The sequence below is a fragment of the Gracilinanus agilis genome, chromosome 1 (genome assembly GCF_016433145.1).
Source record: "Gracilinanus agilis isolate LMUSP501 chromosome 1, AgileGrace, whole genome shotgun sequence".
NCBI lineage: Eukaryota > Metazoa > Chordata > Mammalia > Didelphimorphia > Didelphidae > Gracilinanus > Gracilinanus agilis.
Genome location: NC_058130.1, coordinates 708,199,636 through 708,220,837, shown reverse-complemented (window position 1 = coordinate 708,220,837; position 21,202 = coordinate 708,199,636). Strand labels below are relative to the sequence as shown.

At 38.0% G+C, this 21,202-nt stretch overlaps 1 protein-coding gene across 1 annotated transcript in view; it reads left to right on the top strand.

Annotated features, from left to right (window-relative positions):
• LOC123256269 (DNA (cytosine-5)-methyltransferase 1-like) overlaps nucleotides 1–20,940 on the top strand; it is a 55,886-nt gene extending 34,946 nt beyond the window's left edge. Inside the window, exons 18-34 of the mRNA XM_044684925.1 lie at nucleotides 2,713–2,828; nucleotides 3,045–3,246; nucleotides 3,361–3,494; nucleotides 3,807–3,980; nucleotides 6,517–6,738; nucleotides 7,443–7,635; nucleotides 9,300–9,390; nucleotides 9,704–9,835; nucleotides 10,035–10,317; nucleotides 12,830–12,971; nucleotides 15,246–15,412; nucleotides 16,934–17,111; nucleotides 17,414–17,609; nucleotides 18,971–19,134; nucleotides 19,547–19,663; nucleotides 20,002–20,092; nucleotides 20,563–20,940. Of these exons, the coding sequence (XP_044540860.1) occupies nucleotides 2,713–2,828; nucleotides 3,045–3,246; nucleotides 3,361–3,494; nucleotides 3,807–3,980; nucleotides 6,517–6,738; nucleotides 7,443–7,635; nucleotides 9,300–9,390; nucleotides 9,704–9,835; nucleotides 10,035–10,317; nucleotides 12,830–12,971; nucleotides 15,246–15,412; nucleotides 16,934–17,111; nucleotides 17,414–17,609; nucleotides 18,971–19,134; nucleotides 19,547–19,663; nucleotides 20,002–20,092; nucleotides 20,563–20,600 (2,640 nt within the window). The 3' untranslated portion in view covers nucleotides 20,601–20,940. The remainder of the gene's footprint in view (nucleotides 1–2,712; nucleotides 2,829–3,044; nucleotides 3,247–3,360; nucleotides 3,495–3,806; nucleotides 3,981–6,516; nucleotides 6,739–7,442; nucleotides 7,636–9,299; nucleotides 9,391–9,703; nucleotides 9,836–10,034; nucleotides 10,318–12,829; nucleotides 12,972–15,245; nucleotides 15,413–16,933; nucleotides 17,112–17,413; nucleotides 17,610–18,970; nucleotides 19,135–19,546; nucleotides 19,664–20,001; nucleotides 20,093–20,562) is intronic.
• Nucleotides 20,941–21,202: the final 262 nt, after the last annotated feature.

Genomic DNA, 21,202 nt, shown 5'->3' with positions numbered 1-21,202 from the left:
AAAATAGCATTTTGAGAGTAGAAAGCAAAAGCAAGCAAAGACTGACAGGGCTGAACATTCCAAACCTGGAATGCAGCAGGGGACTTCTCTCAGTGGACTCTCTCTATGCCAGTTGGTTTGGAGGAGCTGGAGATATAGCCACTGACCTAAGAGCCTGGGGATTTGGGGTTATCTCTGTGCCTTGAGAAGTAGCTACAAGAACATCAAGACCATCATCTAGCAAGTTCCAAGAGTTCAGGTTGAGATTAGAAGGCTGTCTTGTATGGTGGACCTATAAGGCATCTAATTCTTTCTGACTTTCCCATTGGATTTACTTGGCTGTACACCTGTGGTACTGGGACAATCTGATTCATCTGATCAACAGACCAAGGACATCTGCATGAGAAACCCTTTCCCCTTGTGTCCAGCCAGGCTTGCTTTGTAGCTATAGTGTAGTGATCCCAGACTTCCTGCCCTTTGGGTTATTCCATAGTTGTTAAGAGTAGCTTGACCTTACTCCCTCATTTCCTTCCCTTAATTTATCTTTATTAAACAGTGTTTTTTACCTTCCTGTGCCTTCTTCAAAAACCCCAAAAGAACCCATAGAAGGACTGTATTCAAGCCTTGTTACCACAGCTTGAGTTGACCAGTAATTCCCAACTGTCATTCCTTCAGTTTAGTGTTATCGGATTTTACCTACTTCCTAAGTTATTACCCTTCCTTAAGGGCTGGTTTAGTGACTGACAGTTGCCCGAGACACACTTACTGGTCCCCTTTATTCCCTTACAAGAGTCAGAAGTTGGTAAATGCCTAATTTCTGTCAGTCCTCTTTTCTAGTTTTTTTAGCAGTTTTTGTCAGTCCTTACTTGATAACTGAGGTCTTTGGATTTATTAAATACTAGGCTACTCTGTTTACTCCTTTTCTTTTTCTAATCAATCTCTCAATTTTTTAAACCATTTGCTGTTGTTAACTCAGTTTCAGTCATGTCTGACTTCTTGTGGTCACTTTTGGGGTTTTCTTGGCAAAGGTGTTGGAGTGGTTTGCTGTTACTTTCTCCTGCTCATTTTACATGAGATGTTGTGACTTGTCCATATTCACTTGGTTAATCAGTGCCTGAGGTCAGATTTAAGCTCAGGAAGATGTCCTGAGAAATCAGTAACTTGTAAATATTTTAAAAATAAATTGGAAAATGAACACAATTTCAGAACATTCATTCAGAACCTCAATTTCTGTAGCTATTCAGTTTGCTTGGCACATAAGTTGACAAATCCTGCTATTTTTATCTGTCTTGTATCTAAGCAGTGTTAGGTCTGGAGTCTGGAAGACCAGATTGCCTGTTACATGAAAGTCAGGAAGTCTTCCTGACTTCAGGCCTGGAGCTCTGTCCACTGTGCTGCCATCTAGCTGCCCCTTTTAAACTGATAGCAGGCATTTTGATGAATATTGCTTTGTGACATATCATTTGAGATCTGGGAATGTTAGTTTCCTTTTTTTCCCACTTTTTAAAAAAAAAAAAACTATTTTCCTTGAGATGCTTGTTGACTTTGTTTCATCAGATGAATATTTTTATTTTTTTTTTGTTCCTGTAAAGTGATTTTTTGACACTGATTAAGTAAATTTAGTTAGTTAGTATTGCCTTTTCCTTTATGTTGGCCCAATTCACCCATAAGCAGTTAATATTTCTCCATTTATTTAGGTTTGTAGATTTACACTTTAAGGAAAATTACTTTGATAGTGGTATGTAGTATGGTTTGGAGTGCTCAGGCAAGGGAGGAATACTTGAGGCTGGGTAATCATTTAGGAGATAAGTTGCAGTAATCTAGGTGACCAGTAATGAAGACCTGAATAAAGGTGGTAGATTTGTGAGTGGAGAAAAAGAATACATGGATTTATTAAGTACTTACCAGGCGGTAGACACTGTACAGATCTCATTTGGTCCTCATAGCAACTTTGAGGGCTTGGTGCTATAATTATGCTCATTTTATAGATTAAGAAATTGAGGTGTAGAAGGGTTAAGTGTTGCTTAGGGTCCATACAGCTAGTTATATTGAGGTCAGATTTGGAATCTGGTCTTCTTGACTCCAGACCCAACATTGCTTAGATTCAAGACATGTGAAGTTAGAAACAGCAGAATTTGTCAACTTTTGTGCCAAACAAACTAAATAGCTGCAGAAATTGAGGTTTTGAATGAATGTTCTAAAAGTGTGTTCATTTTCCAATTTATTTAAAAAATATTTACATGTTAAATTAATTTTTATTAAAATTTTATTTTATTTTTTATATTTTATTATTTAAGCTTTTCCCTTCCATGGTTTTTGAGACATTTGTGGGAGAGTTGGGAGCTGGCAGTGTATTTCAGGCCCTTAGTTCAGTGCTTTGCATCCTTTAGACTCTCAAGTGTCTGCTTGAGGAAGGTTATTTTGAACATCTTTTGTATTTGGAGGGAAATGTCCTTTTCTCCATCATATGCTAAGTTATGGAACAATAATTTTTTTTTCTTAGTCACTAGCTAAAGCTATATATGTTTTTCTAACATTTAAAAAAATGGGCTTATGGTTTCCATTGCTATTTGTCAACCATTGTAGGAATGAGCATTTAAAGACAATTGCAAATTTATAGTTATAATAGAAAGGAATGAAGGAATTGGGGGACCCTCTAATTTGTAGGGTCAGAAACTAAACTATCATTATACATAAAATAGGGCCTGATAAACAATGCTTTTGTTTTTACAGAGTGATGGGAAGAAAGATTACTACCAGAAAGTGTGCATTGACTCTGAAATTCTTGAAGTGGGAGATTGTGTTTCTGTCAGTCCTGATGATCCCACCAAACCCTTATATTTAGCAAGGTTTGTGTTGCCTTTCTCTTCTTAGTTTCCCACCTACTCCTTCAGATTGAATTCTTTCTTATGACAAAAACAATGAAACAAAAATATTTGTCTCAGAATCCTTTGAAATATTCTTTCCTAGTAGCGTAATCTTTTTTAGAGGAGAAATAGCCCTTTTTTGGAAATGTGGCTTAATATTCTTTAATTAACTAATTAGAACTTTCTTTTTCATTCTAGAATCACTGCATTATGGGAAGATAGCAGTGGACAGATGTTTCATGCTCACTGGTTCTGTGCTGGGATAGATACTGTCCTTGGGGCAACGTCAGATCCTCTGGAGCTCTTCTTGGTAGATGAGTGTGAAGACATGCAGCTCTCTTACATCCATGGCAAAGTGAATGTTATTTATAAAGCTCCCTCAGAAAACTGGTCCATGGAGGTAGGCATGAACCTTGTGTCCTAGCTTAGGCCCTTTAGCCAGCCACTACACTATGTTGTCTCAAAATGTTTATATTCAATGCATGCAAAACCTGTTTTCTCTTGCTCTCTAAAGGGGGGATTGGACATGGAGATTAAAATGGTTGAAGATGATGGCAGAACCTATTTTTACCAGATGTGGTATGATCAAGACTATGCAAGATTTGAGTCTCCTCCAAAGATCCAGCCTACTGAGGAGAACAAATATAAGTGAGTGTGTAGGAATGAAGACTTATGTTAGTCTGAAGTCTGTGTTTGCAGTTCAGTTCCATTGTTTAATTCGATACCATTGCCACAGAGAATCTTAGGAATTTTGTCTGCTGGAGTAATAGAAAGTTAAGAAGCTGTAGAACAAACAAAGTTTTAAAAGCCTGGGAATCCAGGACAGCAAAAATTGCCTCCCTTTCCTAAAGTCACCTCCTCAGCCAGGACAGATCCATCAGAGTTGGACCCTTGGTCTTGATTCTCTTCTGCTTAAAAAATCACTAGCAGTCACCTGGCTTTTTGCTTCCTTTCTTCCAGGTTCTGTATAAGCTGTGCCCGACTTGCTGAAATGAGGCAGAAGGAAATTCCCAAAGTAACGGAGCCTCTGGAAGAGCTAGACCACAAAGTGCTCTATGGCTTGGCAATGAAAAATGGAGTACAGTATAGGACAGGAGATGGAGTCTTCTTCTTGCCAGAGGCTTTTGGATTTAAGTTAGTATTCACTCACTCAGTGGATCCATATCTATATGAAATTATTACTAATTATTTTTAAGAAGTATGATTAAAACAGAAAAAATGTCTTTCCCTCAAAAAATTTAATGGTTAGAGATAACATTTTTCAAACAGGAGATGTACATTTTCAAAATATTCATCTTTGCTTGAGTAAAGCTCGTTACCTTTTCTAAATCTGTTCTTCCAGACTTCAGTCAGTATTTCTACCTCAATGTATTATGTGAAGTATGTTTCTGGGAGAGATTTAACTGAAAAGTGATTTAGCTTATGGTTTCTTGTCTACATTGAGAATTATAGTTTTCTTGCCTTAGGAAATTTTAAAAGAAAATTTTATTTTTATCGTCATGCAAAACTCACTTTCGTATTGGTTATTGTTGTAAGAGTGAACTCATACATAACCAAAACCCCAAAATAAAACCATAAATACACTGATGTGAAAGACAACTCCAACAGTTCTTTCTTTGGAGGTGGATAGCATTCCCCATCATAATTCTTTCAGGATTATCCCAGATCATTGCACTGCTAAGAGAAGTCAAGTTTTTACAGATAATCTTTGTATAATATTGCTGTTTCTGTGTACACTATTCTACTTCTGCGTATTTCCCTCTGTCATTTCCTGTAGATCTTTCCAGCTTTTCTGAAATCATCCTGCTTATCATTTCTTATAATACAGTAGTATTCTGTCACCAACATATACCACAATTTGTTCTATCATTTCCCAAATGATGAATATCCCTTCAGTTTCCTCTTCTTTGCCATCACAAAAAGAGCAGCTAGAATATTTTTGTACAAGTAGGTCCTTTTCCCCTTTTTCAATATCTTGTTGGGATACAGACCTAGTAGTGGTATTACAGGATCAAAGGGTATGCATTGTTTTATAGTCCTTTGGACATAGTTCCAAATTGCCTCCCAGAATGGTTGGATTAGTTCACAATTCCATCAACAATGCATTAGTGTCCCAATTTTGCCACCTCCCCCTCCAACATTTACCACTTTCCTTTACTGCCATATTGGCCAGTCTGATAGGTGTGAGGTAGTACCTCAGCACTATTTAATTTGCATTTCTCTTAATTGAGTGATTTAGAACATTTTTTTATATGATTATTGATGGCTTTGATTCTTATCAGAAAACTGCTTATTCATATCCTTTGACCATTTGTCAATTGGGGAATGGCTTGTATTCTTATAAATTTGACTTAGTTCTCTATAAATTTGAGAAATTAGACCTTTATCAGAGACATTTGTTATAAAAAATTTTTCTCATTTGTTGTCTCCATTCTAGTCCTGGTTAGATTAGTTTTGTTTGTACAAAAGCCTTTTAATTTAATAGAATCAAAATTACTCATTTTACATCTTATAATACTCTCTATCTCTTGTTTTTTCATAAATTTCCCTTAGGAGACTTTTTATACCTTTGGTAGGACCTGGTAGGTATACCATAAGCTTACATAAATTGATCTCTTAGTAGTTGACAAGAACTTGACAAGCTTGCTTGGCTTCAATTAGAATTTATGCCAAAGAACATTGGTGAAACAGAACAGCCCTACTAAGTACATAGTACCTTATGTTTCTGTAGCATAATAGCTTCATTTGGTTTTTCCTGCTTTGAATCATAGTGTGAGTAAGGATTATTTTCACTGGACAGGTGAAGAAACTGAGGTTCTGAAGGGGCCAATCTGAAACTTGAAACTACATATCCTCACTCTTAACTTAATTCCCTTTTTAGCTCTGTCAGCTCTCTCCAGTCCTCTACAAGTGGCTATTTTCTCCACCAGTACAGATCATGTAGCCTTGCTAAATGTCAGCATTTAGTGGAGTTATCATTTCCCAGTAAGGCCTGGGTGTGGAGGTCTGGGATTGAGCATTCTAATAGGTGCCCAATAAACACTTGAAAGGTTCATCCTGCTAAGTGAAGCTAATTAAATAGGCGTGAGAATTCAAGCAAGTCACCCCAAGAAAAGAAACTATAAAGGAATCTCTGAAATTGAGAGCAGACATTCTGTTCATGTCACTGAATCCAGCCCAGGCTGAAATGGTTTATATTGAAGAAGATGGTCATTGCTTCCTCAGGGTTAGTGATATTTCCCAGTGAGGTATCTTGTCACCTAAAGTGTAGTAAAGGCCAAGTCTCTGAATAGGAGGCAACCCAGTGGTAATAGCTCCCAGTGAATTCACTGGCCAGATTTCTCCGACTATAGCTTTCTGCATAAATGGAGATTGGAGAATAGAAACTCTACAGTGGAGGTGGCTAGCTCAGTGGCTAGGGAGCCTAAGAATAGATCCTAAAGCAAATGTATCTAATGAAATAGGAATTAAATTCTTTTCTCCCAGATGACAACAGTCTATAAAATGAAATCTTTTTAATACTTTGTATTGGCTATACCTACTTGTTTTAAGAAGTTTTATGACACAGTGACTCTTGATCAAACCAACCAGATGCCAAGGGAGATTGCGTCCATTATTTAAATGTATTTATTTTGATCTTTCTGGATACCATTTCTTTTACTTTTTGCAGCATGAAGTTGTGTAGCCCAACCAAGAGGTCAAAGAAGGAGTCTGTGGATGAGGAACTATACCCAGAACATTATCGGAAATATTCAGAGTATATTAAAGGCAGTAACCAGGATGCCCCTGACCCATACCGCATTGGCCGCATCAAAGAGATCTTCTGTAGCAAACGCAGTAATGGCAAGCCCAATGAAGCCGACATCAAGCTCAGAGTTAACAAATTCTACAGGTTGGCAGCAATTATACAATTACCTACTCATGCGAGTAACAAAGGTTCCAAGAATTTGCTTAGTGCTCAGTTATGAATGTTTCTATGGTAAATTCAGATACTTGAGATTTTCCTTAGTACAATTGAATTTGGTGCATTAGTGACTATTTAATGACTTTTGTTATTGTCAGTATTTTAATGTTAATATTATAGCTTGCAAAGCCCATTGTTTCTTGAGGGTTAGCCTAAGCAATTTAGAAGAACACTAAGATTTCCCTTCTCATTTTGGAACCCCTTCTCCTTTCAACACCTCTCCAGTTTGTAGTATCTTGAATGCTTTTTTTCAACTGCTTAACAATGCCTTTGTACCACTCAGTCCTATGCTTTGGGGCCTTTAAAGCCACTAACCTTTTTTGTCATACCCTTACTTTACCTAAACTTATCTGTCCAGCATACTATTCCTTCAGGGTTCTAATCACTGTCAGGCACACAATACCACTCTCCTTGCTAATGGCTAAGAACGTTACCCCTCCCAGGTTGTGTTGGTTTAAACTGAGGTATCCTTTAATGAATTCCTTTCCCAGTGTCACATGATGGATGGTAAGGGTTGAAGGCTATGTGCTTGGTCAGTAGAGGAGATTTGGGGAGGAAGTTGGGTTTTGTGACATCCCTCTAAATAAACCCTTTCCAGAATTGTATTTTACAACAAATTCCTTCTCTTGTAGACCAGAAAATACCCACAAATCAATGAAAGCAAGTCATCATGCAGATATTAATCTGCTCTACTGGAGTGATGAGGAAGCAATTGTGGATTTCAAGGCTGTGCAAGGCCGCTGTGTCATAGAGTATGGGGAAGACTTAACAGAATGTATTCAGGATTATTCTGCTGGTGGCTCAGATCGCTTCTATTTCCTTGAGGTGATGATTATAAGTTGGTGTTTTCTTAGAAGTAGGATCAGCTAGGTGGGTCAATGAATAGAGAGCCAGGCCTGGAGATGGGAGGACCTGGGTTCAAGTGTGGCCCCAGACATGTCTTAGCTGTGTCAGACTCTGGGCAAATTACAACCCCAGTTGCCTAGTTCTTGCCACTCTTTTGCCTTGGAACCTGATCCCTAGAATTGGTTCTAAGACAGAATGCAAGGGTGTTTTCTTGTTGTGGGGGTGAGGAGACTAGTAGAGTGTTCCCAGTATGTATCCTTGGTTCTGGTCCAGTCAATTTCCTTCTGAATTGATAGGAAGGAAGGCCTATCAGATTTACAGAGATCACAAAATTAGGAGGGAGAGCTAATACATTGGATGAAAGAATGAATACATTCAAAGATCTCAGCAAACAAATAATGAGACCAAATTGAAGGAGAAATGTATTAGCGTGAGGAACTTTTTTTTTTTAACCCAAGTTTAGCATAGACGGCCAATAGTTAATGAGAAAGACTTGTGCGTTTTAGAGCATTTATATCTTAAGGAAGAGTTAGCAGCTTAAAAAAAAACAACAACAACCCATTTTAATCTTCTGCTATGTTGATATGTTGTCTTCAATTCTGGACACCACATTTTAAAGTGATAGAATAGTTAAAGGGGGAACGTCTGGCCTACCTTGGAAGATGAAGAGTTCCTCATCACTCTTAAGTCCTTTTTTTCTGTCTTAGTAACAATTCTTTTCTTTGGGGGGAGGAGGCCTGCTAGGCAATAGGGGTTAAGTGACTTGCCCCAGGGTCACCTAGTAAGGAAGAGTCTGAAGACAGATTTGAGCCCAGGACCTCCTGTCTCTAGACTTGGCTCTCAACCCACTGAGACACCCAGCTTGCCTCCCTTACTAATAATTCATTTTTTTTTTCTTAAAAAATTTTATTTAATAATTTAGAATATTTTTCCATGGTTACATGATTCATGTTCTTTCTCTCCCTTCCTCTCATCCCCCTCCTGTAGTCAATGAGCAATTCAACTGGGTTTTATATGTGTCATTGATCAAGACCTATTTCCATATTATTAATATTTGCATTAGAGTGATCATTTAGAGTTGGCATCCCCAATCATATCCCCATTGATCCACTAATAATTCTTTTTTTTTTTTTTTTTTTTTTTTAATTTTTTTTTTAATTTTAAACCCTTAACTTCTGTGTATTGACTCATAGGTGGAAGATTGGTAAGGGTAGGCAATGGGGGTCAAGTGACTTGCCCAGGGTCACACAGCTGGGAAGTGTCTGAGGCCGGATTTGAACCTAGGACCTCCCGTCTCTAGGCCTGGCTCTCAATCCACTGAGCTACCCAGCTGCCCCACCCACTAATAATTCTTAATACAGAAAGTTAAGGAGATAGGCAAACTGGTTTGAGTGAATTGATAAAGAGTCACACAGCTAAGAAGCGTCTAAGGACAGATTTGAACTTGGGTCTACTCTAGGACTTGAAGAGAATAGATAATCTGCTTATCAGATGTATTATGGAATGAATTCTTATAGAGGTTGAATAGTATCCCCTCTGAAGTCTCTTCCAATTTGTTCTTCCTTGAGACATGGATGAAATGTTTGTTAAATTGACTTATTCTTTTATTTGAAGTAACTAATGTTAGATTTTTATCCTTTTAGGCATATAATGCAAAAACTAAAAGTTTTGAAGATCCTCCAAATCATGCCCGTAGCCCTGGGAATAAAGGGAAAGGAAAAGGGAAGGGAAAAGGTTGGTTGTATTCTGAGCTTATTTTGAAAGATTTTTTTTCCCATTTCTGTTTTGTAGTCCAAAGGAAATTTTAACTTTTCATAATTTATTTTGTAAGCTATTTCCCGAGGAGCTTTTGGAAATAATTATTTTAGTTAAAGTCCCTCCTTTTCTTTTATTCTATATTCTTTGACAATCCCTTTAAAATGGTAAAGCACTGGGACTTTCTGGGCAGGTAGAATCCCTGAGTTAGTATGATTTGCGGGTTTCACAATTGTGAACTAATAAAAAAAAACAAAAACAAAAAAAAACACAAGCATCTCTTTGCCCCTAGGCAAAAGCAGGGGAAAATCTATAGCAGTAGAGCCAAGTGAGCACGAAACAATAGAAGTAAAGCCACCCAAACTTCGCACTCTGGATGTATTCTCTGGCTGTGGAGGATTGTCTGAAGGCTTTCATCAAGCAGGTAAAGGCAACAGGTTTTTGCCCCTGGATACTCCAATTTGAGCCTTTAATTTCCTTGCAGGGTTGTCTTCCAAGGGCTATTGAACCCTTTGTCACATTCTTCTGGCTAAAGGACTATGATGCTTTTAAAAATAGTGTAGTATCACATCTTCCTTAAACAATGGCTGAAACTTTTTTTTTCTTGTCTTTTTTCCTTCCAGGAATATCTGAAACACTGTGGGCCATTGAAATGTGGGAGCCTGCAGCCCAGGCATTCCGTTTGAATAATCCAGGGACCACTGTGTTCACAGAGGATTGTAATGTTCTCCTGAAACTGGTTATGTCTGGGGAGAAGACCAACTCCTTGGGCCAGAAGCTGCCTCAGAAAGGAGATGTAGAAATGCTGTGCGGTGGCCCACCCTGTCAAGGATTTAGTGGCATGAACCGCTTCAACTCGCGCACTTATTCCAAGTTCAAGAACTCCCTAGTTGTCTCCTTCCTCAGGTGAATGGTGCTAGGGGATAGCCATCACCCCCATCTTAGCTTGTAGAGGTGGCAAGCCTAGGGAGTCTTCACATTCTCAGTGAGGATGGCCTTGCTGTAGAGCAGAGATTCACTACTTCCTCCTGTTGGAGTACAAGGGTTCAGCCTTTCCATTTCCTGTGTGCAAATTTGCTGCATAGGGACTTGCTTGCTTTTTAAAAAAATAAGTTTTTATTGATGTCTCTTGTTTTATATATCATTATAGTTTTCCTCAGTAGCCTTTTCCCACCCCCTTTCAGAGAGCTACCTCACATAACAGTATTTGTCAAAGACAAAAAAGTCATGTGACATTCAATTTTTTTGTATGTTTTTTAAAAATTTACATTGTTGTGGCCATTATGTATATCATTTTTGTGGCTCTATTTCACTCTGCCTCTATTCACATAACTTTTTTCATGCTTCTCCATATTCATCACACTAATTTCTAATAGCACAGTAATACTGCATTGTATTTTTGTGGCACAAATTATTTAGGCATTCCTTGTCTGATGGGCATCTACTTTGTTTCCAGTTCTTTGCTGTCACAAAAAGTGTTGCTTTAGATATTTTGACATATGGGGACTTTCATATCAAAGATTTCCTTTTAGGGTAAGAGCCCAGTAATGAAATCTCTAGGTGAGAGGACATGGGTTTTAGTTTCTTTATTTGCATAATAATTCCAGATTGCCTTCTAGAATGGTTGTGCTAATTCATAGCTCTTCCAGTAGTTCATCAGTGTGCCTATCTTTCCACAACCCATCTGTATTGACAATTAGCATATTTTCATATTTGTCACTTTGCAGGGTAGGTGATAAAATCTTGGGAGTTGTTTTGATTTGCATTTCTCTTATTGTTAGTGATTTGGAGCATTCTTTCATGTCATTTATAGTTTGTGATTTTTTTCAAGAACTGTTTGTTCATATCCTTTGATTAGTTATCCTTTGGGGAATGACTTTTGGTCTTATATTTGTTAATTATGTGTCTTAAGATACCAAGTCGTTATCAGAGAAATTTGATACAAAGATTTTTTACTATTTTCCTTCTTGATTAGAGGCAGATAGAGGCAGTTGGTGATGTTGTGGATAAAGTTCTGGGCTTGGGGGCCAGGGAAACTTGAGTTCATATCTGGCTCACTCAGACACTTACTGGCTAGGTGTCCCCTGGGCAAGTCATGTAAGCTCTGTTTGCCTCTGTTTCAAAATGGGGATAATAACAGCATCTATCTCCCAGGATTGTTGTCACAAATGAAATAATTGCAAAATGCTTAGAATAGTGTCTGGCACATATTAAGCTCTACATGTAAATGTTTTATTTCCTTCATTCTTCCCTGTGTCCCATAAACTTTTCAATTTCCTTTTTTTTTTTAATTTAAAGATATTCTGTTTTCCTAATTATATGTAATAATAATTTTCAACATGTGTCTTCCAAAATTATAAGATCCAAATTGTCTCCTTCCCTTCCCCCACTTGGAGATGGTAAACAATTTGTTCTGGGCTATGCATACATTAACATGCAAAACACATTTCCATATTGGCCATTGTTTTAAGAATACACTCATATAAAACCGAAATCTCAAAATTAAACTGTAAATAAACTGATCGAAAGAGACGATGCTATTATTTGCATTCACCTCTTTCTCTGGAGGTGGATAGCATTCCCCAGCATAGGTCCTTCAGAATTGTCCCAAATATATTGCATTACTTAGAGTAGCTAAATTTTCACAGTTGATCATTATACAGTATTGCTATACTGTGTAGCTTTTCAATTTCTTGTAATCAAAATCATTTACTTTATTGTTTGTAATTGCTTCTATTCCTTGTTATTTAAGAATATATTATCCATTTATTGATGTGAAAGATATACGGTCTGTTTCTCTTCTAATTTTTTATAGTATGATCTTGAATATTAAGGTCATCCATTTAGAATGCATTGTGGAATATGGTATAACATGTTGGTCTAAGTCTGATTTCTGCCAGATTGAGCACTGAGCTTATTGAGTTTTGTTGTTTCTGTTTCTCTCTTTATCTGGTCTGTTCCATTGACCTGTCTCTCTACTTTTAAACCAATGAGATGGTTTTGATGATTGTCCCTTTACAATATATTTTATATTTCAAGGTTTGGAAGTGTTAATGAAGAAGAGATTCACTTATAACATGCAATAGTGATAGATGATTGAATGTTTCTTTAATCTATACCTTCTGCCTTAGAATTGATTCTGAGTATCAATTCCAAGGTAGAAGAGCGATAAGGGCTAGGCAGTGTGGGTTAAGTGAATTGTCCAGGGTCACACAGCGAGGAAGTGTCTGAGGTCAGATTTGAACCCAGGACTTCTTGTTGTCTCTAGGCTTGGCTCTCTGCCCACTGAGCCACTTTGAATGTCTCTTCTAAAGAGCTCAGTCAACTCTTACCCAGTAATAAAGTTATCAGTGGATTGTTGGTGTATTTCTTCCCTTCTGCAAAGATTCTTATTTGACTCATTTCCATTCTTCTGCAGCTACTGTGATTACTACAGACCCAGGTTTTTCCTATTAGAGAATGTAAGAAACTTTGTGTCATTCAAACGTTCCATGGTCCTGAAGCTGACTCTCCGATGTCTAGTTCGAATGGGATATCAGTGCACGTTTGGAGTATTACAGGTAGGCTCAGACTTTACAGGAGAGAGAAAGGTAACTGAGGAATTTGATGCTGATGGAATGGCACCTCTGTGTCTTTGGTCTTGAGTGTGTTATACTTGTTATTACTGTATCTGCTTTTCATGATTTCTATCAGTGTGTTAGAATGGACTCTAGTTATTGACAGCATTTCAAATCATTTCTCTCCTAAGGTGAAATAAAATTATAGCTTTATTTTTTCTCAACCAGTATCCTTTCTCACATCCTGTTAAGCTAATTGGGTTCTTAATAGAAGAAATGAAGTTTATTCATAGTGATACTTTAATAACTTCTAATACCTAATATCTTTTAGATGAAAGATGTTCCATGTTTGTCCAACAAGTTAGTTGTGCCTCTGACCTGTAAATGAGTCTTCCTTAACTAAAAAAAGAAAGTTTATATGGATATCTTTTGTTTTTATGCCACCAAGGACACTCTACCATAGAGTTGTCTCTTATAAGAAAGATCACCAAAAAAAGTTAACAAAACTAACATATCAAAAAAGGATGACATTATATACAGTGTCTCATATCCATATCCTCCCACCTTCACAAAGAACATGTATTCTCATATCTTTTTTGGGTCCAAGCATGATCATTATAATTAAATCAATTTTTGAACAATATGATTATTTTGTTCTTTCCATCTACATTTTTGTAGGCATGTTTATTGCTTTCTTGGGTCTGCTTACTTTGTGTTATATCAGTTATATCAGTTCACATGTTTTCCCCTACTTCTATATCCATCATAAACATCTTTTCTTATTGTACAGAGTAATATCCTATCACATTCAGGTATTATAACTTGTTCCCCAGTATTGTAAATATTTTGGAATAGATGGGGCTTTTTTTTTTTTTTTTTTAAATCCTTTGGAGCATTAGTGGATGTTAGCCAGCTTTTACATTGCTTTCCAGAATGGTTGTTCATATTCACTGCTCCATCAGTGATGCATTTGCCCACCTGACTTGGCAAAATCTCTTTAATTTTGTCTATTCCCATCTTTTCTCATCCTTGCCAATTTGCCAAATATAAGAGAAAACGACAGCATTGTTTTGTTGGCATTTTTAAAATTAGTAATTTGGAGCAGTGTTTTTTTTATGGTTGCCAATAATGTGCAATTCATTTCTGAGAACTATTTGTTCATATCCTTTTAACTATTTGTCTTCTGGGGAATAGCTTTTGATCCTAAATATTTCTGTTCATTGCCTCACTATTATCATAGATATTAGATCCACATCAGATGTGAATTTATTAAAAAATCTTTTTCCCAATTGGTTGCTTTCACTTATCCCTATTGTGCTAATTTTGTTTACACCAAAGCTCTTCAATTTGATGTAATTGAAATTATTTGTGTTAGTTGTTGTTAATCTCCTTGTTTCATTAAGAATCACCCCTAGCTTTGGCTCTGAAAGGCCCTTGTTGGGTCTTCTAATTTTTTTTGTTATGACTTTAATATTGAAGTCACTTATCTGTTTCTGAGTTTATTGTGGTGTGTCATAAGGTCTTGCTTAACTTTTATGGGGCATGAATATTACTGATGGATATAGAAGTCAGACGTTTTGCCTTACGTTAGAGGGTTAGGTAGTAAATGATCCATTTAATTCAAGACCAGACATTTAATTTGAAAGCAATGATGAGTTACTCTGTTTTGAATATCAGGCACTGTTTAAGAGATGATGGTTGGTGCTATGAGTGAATGGAAAATCAAAAATAGCCCCCAAGAAAGAAAATGAACTTTACCATCCTTCCCTTGGCAGAGAGGTGGGGTACTTCTAAGACAGAATGATGCATACACTGATTGACAATTGAGGTCTCTATCAGTGTTTTGGGTTAATTTATTTTCTTTGCTACAAGGGAGGGTTTAATTCTTGGGGTGGGGGTGGGGTAGGGTATAAACAGAAATAACATAAAAACAAAAGACATTGATAAAACTGAATCTTAAAAAAAGAGAGAGCTTCTGGGTAGTGCCATAAGGAGATGATCTAGAGTGATCTACTATGGTGAGGGACTTTAATATGGTTAGATAAATTAGCAAGACTTCAGCATCAACTTTAAAGCTATGTGGTTGATTTAAGTAATAAAAATTCAATAGATATAATTTTTGTTCCTAAGCCAAAATCTCCCTTGGTATGCATATCTTCAGTTTTTCATTTAACAGGTAGACCTAGAATCCAGAAATACAGATAACCTTTACTTTTAAATAATGTCTAGTGTGTTGGGCTAACTTTGTAGAATTTATGCTTTGTCTTCTGTGTCCAGGCTGGCCAGTATGGTGTTGCTCAAACTCGAAGAAGGGCCATCATCCTGGCTGCAGCCCCAGGCGAGAAACTCCCCATGTTTCCGGAGCCCCTGCATGTATTCGCACCCCGAGCCTGCCAGCTCAGTGTAGTGGTGGATGACAAAAAATTTGTTAGCAATATAACAAGGTAAAGGAATGCAGAAGTATTCCATTTATCCTAGGAACCAATCCCTATTGCAGGTGTCAGCAAGCTCTTTAACCTTATGTAATATCCTCAGAGCTAATTGTCTCCAGGTGTCATTGGTAGGCCTTAGGTCCTAGTTAGGAATAAAAGAAAGAAGGAGAGAGAAGGTGTGTACAGTACAGAGTAGTGGAATGCTCTTCCTTTCACAGTAACCTCTCTTTTTGCTAGTCTGCTTAGGGTTGTCTGACTTGGTAGTTTGTTTTATACACTCATTCTTAAAGTATTCAGCTCTGACTTATTAAGTGCTTCCTGTGATCCAGGCGTTGCGCTAGGATCCAAGGGATACAAAAACAAAAAGGGAACAGCCCCTGTCTTCAAGGAGCTTATGTTCAACAAGGGAGAAGCAACATATTCACAGATAAATAGATATACAATAGAGACAAAGTGATTTCAGGGTTGGGGGAGAACCCAGAGGAAAGGCAATCAGGAGAGGCCTCTTTAGATGAGGCTCAAGGGATGCTGAGATGTAGAGAGCAAGACAGCCTGATCAGGGCATGGAGACATAAATTGGAATGTCAGGGGACAAACAAGGAAGCCATGTGGGGGGAGAAATGTGGAATCAATCTGCAAAGATAGTCCGGGATCAGATTAGGAAGTTGGCTCTAAGTGCCAAAAAAGAATTTTTTCCTAGAGAACATAGGAATAACTTAAGCAGAGAAGTGACATCAGGAGTTAGACCTGTGCTTTAGGAAAAAAGCACACATTTGACAGCTGTGTGAGAAGCAGAATGGGGAGAGAGAAGAAATGAGTTTAGGTGAGCAGCCATAAGGATCAGAACCAGGATGGTGACTGTATGAAAAGAGAGAAAAGGACAGATTCAAGAAATTTTTTGGAGGTAGAATAAACAGGCTGTGGTAACTGATGAAACATGGAGATTAGGGAGGATAAAGAATGGAAGAGGACTCTGAGGTTTCCAGACTGCTCTGGGTAACTAGAAGACTTGTGGTGCCTGTCATGGAAATAAGAAAATTTTAAAAGTAGGGTGGATTTTTTCAGGAGGGAAATTGACATTTTAAGTTTGAGGTATTTATGGGATACTCAGGTAGGTGAAGATGTACATCAGGCTGTAGGTGATTTGGGCTTGGAGCTTAGGAAAGAAGTGGAGGCTGGTTTTATATATGTATATTTGAAAGTCTTCTATTTAGAGATGATAGTTGAACCTGTGGAAAGTAATGAGATTCCCCAAGAGACAGTGTAGAAAGAGAGAACCCAGCACAAAGACCTGGGGGAACACCCTTGTCGAGGGTGTGGGGCATGAATGATGATGGTCCAGCAAAGGAGATTGAGAAGAAATGGTCAAATAGGAGGAGAATCAGGAGAAGTTTGGAGGGGAAAAGAAGAGATTCTGTAATAGAATGACTACCAAAGCAGCATTTCCCTTCTTCTGCATTATGATTGATAATATATATAATAAAAACAATTTTCAGAATCTAAATTTCTACTGGTGGTTGCACTGTATTTCAGAATGAACTCTGCTCCATTCCGAACCATCACTGTACGTGACACAATGTCAGACCTCCCCGAGATTAGGAATGGCGCTTCTGCCCTGGAGATCTCCTACAATGGAGAACCTCAGTCCTGGTTCCAAAGGCAAATCAGGGGCTCACAGTATCAGCCCATCCTCAGGGATCATATCTGCAAGGTAAGACTTATTGTAGGAAAGCAACTGTCTCTTCTTAGCAAGTTTCACTTTTTTTCCCCATTGGTCTAGTTTGATAGCTGGTCTTAGATACCTTACATCCTTTGGATAGTAAGTTATTTCCTTAAGGAAAAGTACTTTACCACCTCACTTTTGTAAGATAAATGTTCTCAAATTATTGCTATAAAATGCATGGTTTTTAAGTTCTAAAATACTTTTTAGAATCTGATCTATTGATATCTGATAGATCTGGGTGGGAAGAGGATTTGTGCAACATGGAAAGGAAATGGTAATTTTGGTTCCAGGATATGAGTGCGTTGGTAGCTGGCCGAATGAGACACATCCCCCTGGCCCCAGGATCAGACTGGCGTGACCTGCCTAACATTGAGGTCCGTCTCTCAGACGGCACTACAACCAGGAAATTGCGATACACCCATCATGAGAAGAAGAATGGACGTAGCAACACTGGAGCACTCAGAGGTGTCTGCTCCTGTGCAGAAGGTAGGGGTCTTTCCTTCTCCTGGAGCTGCTCTCTCAAAAGGGATGAGAGTTAATAAATTCATTTCTTGTCTTTCATTGATTCTAAATGATTTTCATATTACCTATTTATACATGGATCACTAGGTGATATAAGAGGGGAATGAAATATTTCCTAGAAATTATGTGGGGAGGCTTCCTATTTCAAAACTTTTTTCAGACCTTGTTCCCTACCACATTTTTTCATTTTAAAATTTTATTGTTGCTTTTGATATTACATCATATTTTCCCTTCATCTATACGATCCCCCTATTAAGCCCTTCCTTGTAAAAGAAACATTTCAGTCAAACCAACAAAGACAATATGTACCATATGTAGTCTGTAGTCCTAACACTCCACTGAGAGGAAAGCTTCATTATTGGTTCTCCAAAATCAAGATTATTCATTACAATTTGTCTTCAGAATTCAGCAGCTTTTAAGTGTTATTTCCATTTTCGTGGTCATCATATATATTGTTTTCTTGGTTCCACTTTTGTTATTCTTCATGTCTTAAAGATTCCTCATCTGTCACTTTTTAGGACACATCTTATTCAATTCGTATGCACTCATTTTGTTTCCTGTTTTTGCTGCTATGCTGCTGTGAATATTTTGTTCTAATCCTGTCTTAGACACTCCCAAGGTCTGGGACCCTGGGCTGCTTCTGTTCCTGGGACCTCATTTCCTCATCTATAAAGTGAGGATGTTAGATGAGATAAATAACTTGAGTCCCTTCAAGCTCTGAGTTTATGGTCTTCTGATCCTCTGACCTTTTCTTTCTATCATTGACCTTCTCCGTGTATGTGTTTTGCAGGGGGATCACTGGACCAAAAGGTATGAGCAGCTTAGTGATTTTTCTGTAGTAAATTACACACACACACGTTTTGGATAACAAGCTTTTTACTAAAAATATTTTCGCTAAAGTTTTTTTTCTATTCAAATACTTTATCTTATTCTAGCTGCATTTTTCTTTTGGTTCAAAAGTTTTTCAGTTTTTATAATTGTCCAATTTATATTTTATGGCTGCATCTGTCCATTTTTGACTAAGACTCTTCTCTGCCTTAGAGAGGTAGAGAGGGATACGTCAAAAAAGGTAGGTTTTGCTAAAAAAATTTTTAATTTATTTTAAAAAATCAAATTTTCTCTATCTTGACATACTTGTGAAAAGTATGACCTTCCATTCTAAATTTCCTTATGATGTGACCTTTTACATTTAGATTGCATAGTTATTTGTAGCTTATTTCGGTCTTTGGCGAAAGGTGCTGTTTTAAACCCAATGTTCCCTTTCTTAGAAATGAAAGTTAACACCAAATAGCCATTTACCTCTGCTTGGCTTTTCTTCCACTCAGGTAAACCATGTGATCCTGCAGATAGACAATTCAACACCTTGATTCCGTGGTGCCTGCCCCACACTGGGAACAGGCACAACCACTGGGCAGGGCTCTATGGAAGGTTGGAATGGGATGGCTTCTTCAGCACCACAGTGACAAATCCGGAACCCATGGGCAAGCAGGTGAGAACATGCTGGTGGGAGAAAGTGGAATTCACCCATTTTTCCACTCTCATGGAACTTAAAAATGTTGGTAGCCACTACTTATTGCAGAGCTGCTCCACAAAAGTTACATTTTGAGGCCCACCTGTCATTACCTGGGTGGCCATTCCGTTCAGAGCCTTGTTTTCATTGCTACTTATATTCATACATGCTCCAAGAGTCCATCTTCTGATGGGGAAGCTCTGTGACAGGGTAACTTCTTCAAAAGCTTTATTTCAGTGAAATGGTGATCCTGCCTTTTGGCTGTTGTGTTAAGGGAAGGAGAGTTGTCAGCAGTTCCGTTTTCCCCCAATATCTTAAGTCTCATGCAGTTTTATACTTTCTGTTGAAAGGAAAACTTGGGGGCTGATAGCATGGGTTCTTCTGTCCACAGGGTCGAGTACTTCACCCAGAACAGCACCGAGTAGTGAGCGTACGGGAGTGTGCCCGGTCCCAAGGATTCCCAGATACCTACAGATTGTTTGGCAACATCCTAGATAAACACAGACAGGTCAGTGTTAACCTCCATTCTTCTGAGGCTGCCAGAAGGCTCTGCATCAGGAACTATCAGTCATTACTTATTGTAATTGAGACTTGACCAACATAAAGTGTTCTCTTGCCAAATGAATACCTGATATAAGTTGCATTTGGCTTTCCCACCAGAAGAGCTGAGGTGCTGTGAGGTCTCTAAGAACAAGATCATTCAAAAGCAGCCTAGGGAATGGAATGAAAATTCTCCTTTGGGGTAGAATAGCACCCTGATTCAAGTCCTCTGAGAGTGTGTGGAAAGTCCAGGTGTTCACAGGACCCTATTGCATAAAACCAGGTTCTCTTCTTCCTTCTGTGCAGGTGGGTAATGCAGTACCTCCACCCCTTGCCAAAGCCATAGGCCTGGAGATCAAGCTCTGTGTGTTGGCCAAACTGAAAGAGAATGCCACAGGTAGGTCTCAATAGGGTGAGAAGGCTTTCTGGTGGATGAGATGGTTATGTGCTATTATGTTTTAGGGTAAGTGTGTGGTAGCTCAGTTGTCTTTTTTTCTCTCCTTATTTCTCAATGAACCTAAGCTCAGACAATAGGTGATTGGAAGGCAATCACTTGGGAGAGCCCCTCTTCTGGGTGGGCTTTCTTTATTGGGTGTCAGATGCTAAGTAAAGATTGAGGATTCCGACACTCACTCTTCTGTGTCTAAGAGCAGCTGCAATATAGAGGGCTCTAGGCTCTATTTCAGAGACAGACAGACAGATAGATAGAGAGACAGACCGAGAGACAGAGATAGAGTTCATTATCAACTTATTGCTCTATTGCTCTCTCTATTAGAATTTTCACAGTTCAACTCAGTTGTCATATTTGGCAGTTACAATACTGTTTTGTCCATTTCTCTTCAAATGTCTAACTTTTTTTCTCCTCAGAAAAAATCAAACAAGAAAATTTTGAGTCCACGGATTAGCCTTTGCATCTCCCATCCTCCTCCTTTCTGGCACCAGGATCTCCAACATGCACTGACTTGTTTTTTTGAACATGCTGAAATCTGTTTTTGTTCAGCTGTCCTTGTGAACAGTGTTTGTCTCCTTGGCTGACATTGAGCTGTTTTGTGATGTTCAGATTATCAACTAATAATCATTTAGTGATCAAACTGTGCGGTGCCCTTTGTGCATTCTGGATTTTTAAATCTGTTTTTATTATGCATTGTATTAAATAATCTACCACTTTATGCAAGTGGAAATTAATACTTTATGTAGTTTTTATATGTTGTAATATTTCTTCAAATAAATCTCTCCTATAAATTATCCTGTATCATTCCTGTTTCCTGTGGTACTAAAAGTTATTTCTGGCTTTGCTCATTTAATCGGCTTTTGATCCTCAGAGGAAATGATTTTTTTTCTCTAGCGACTATAAAATGATTCTGAGGAAGCATACTGTTGGGGTATCTTCCCGGCCATATATAAAATTCCATTGTTTTCTACTCTTATTCCTGCACTGGATACCTTAGTCTCCCATAATTGCCCCCGACTAGTCCTTTATCTGCTAATTATTATCAATATCTTGGGC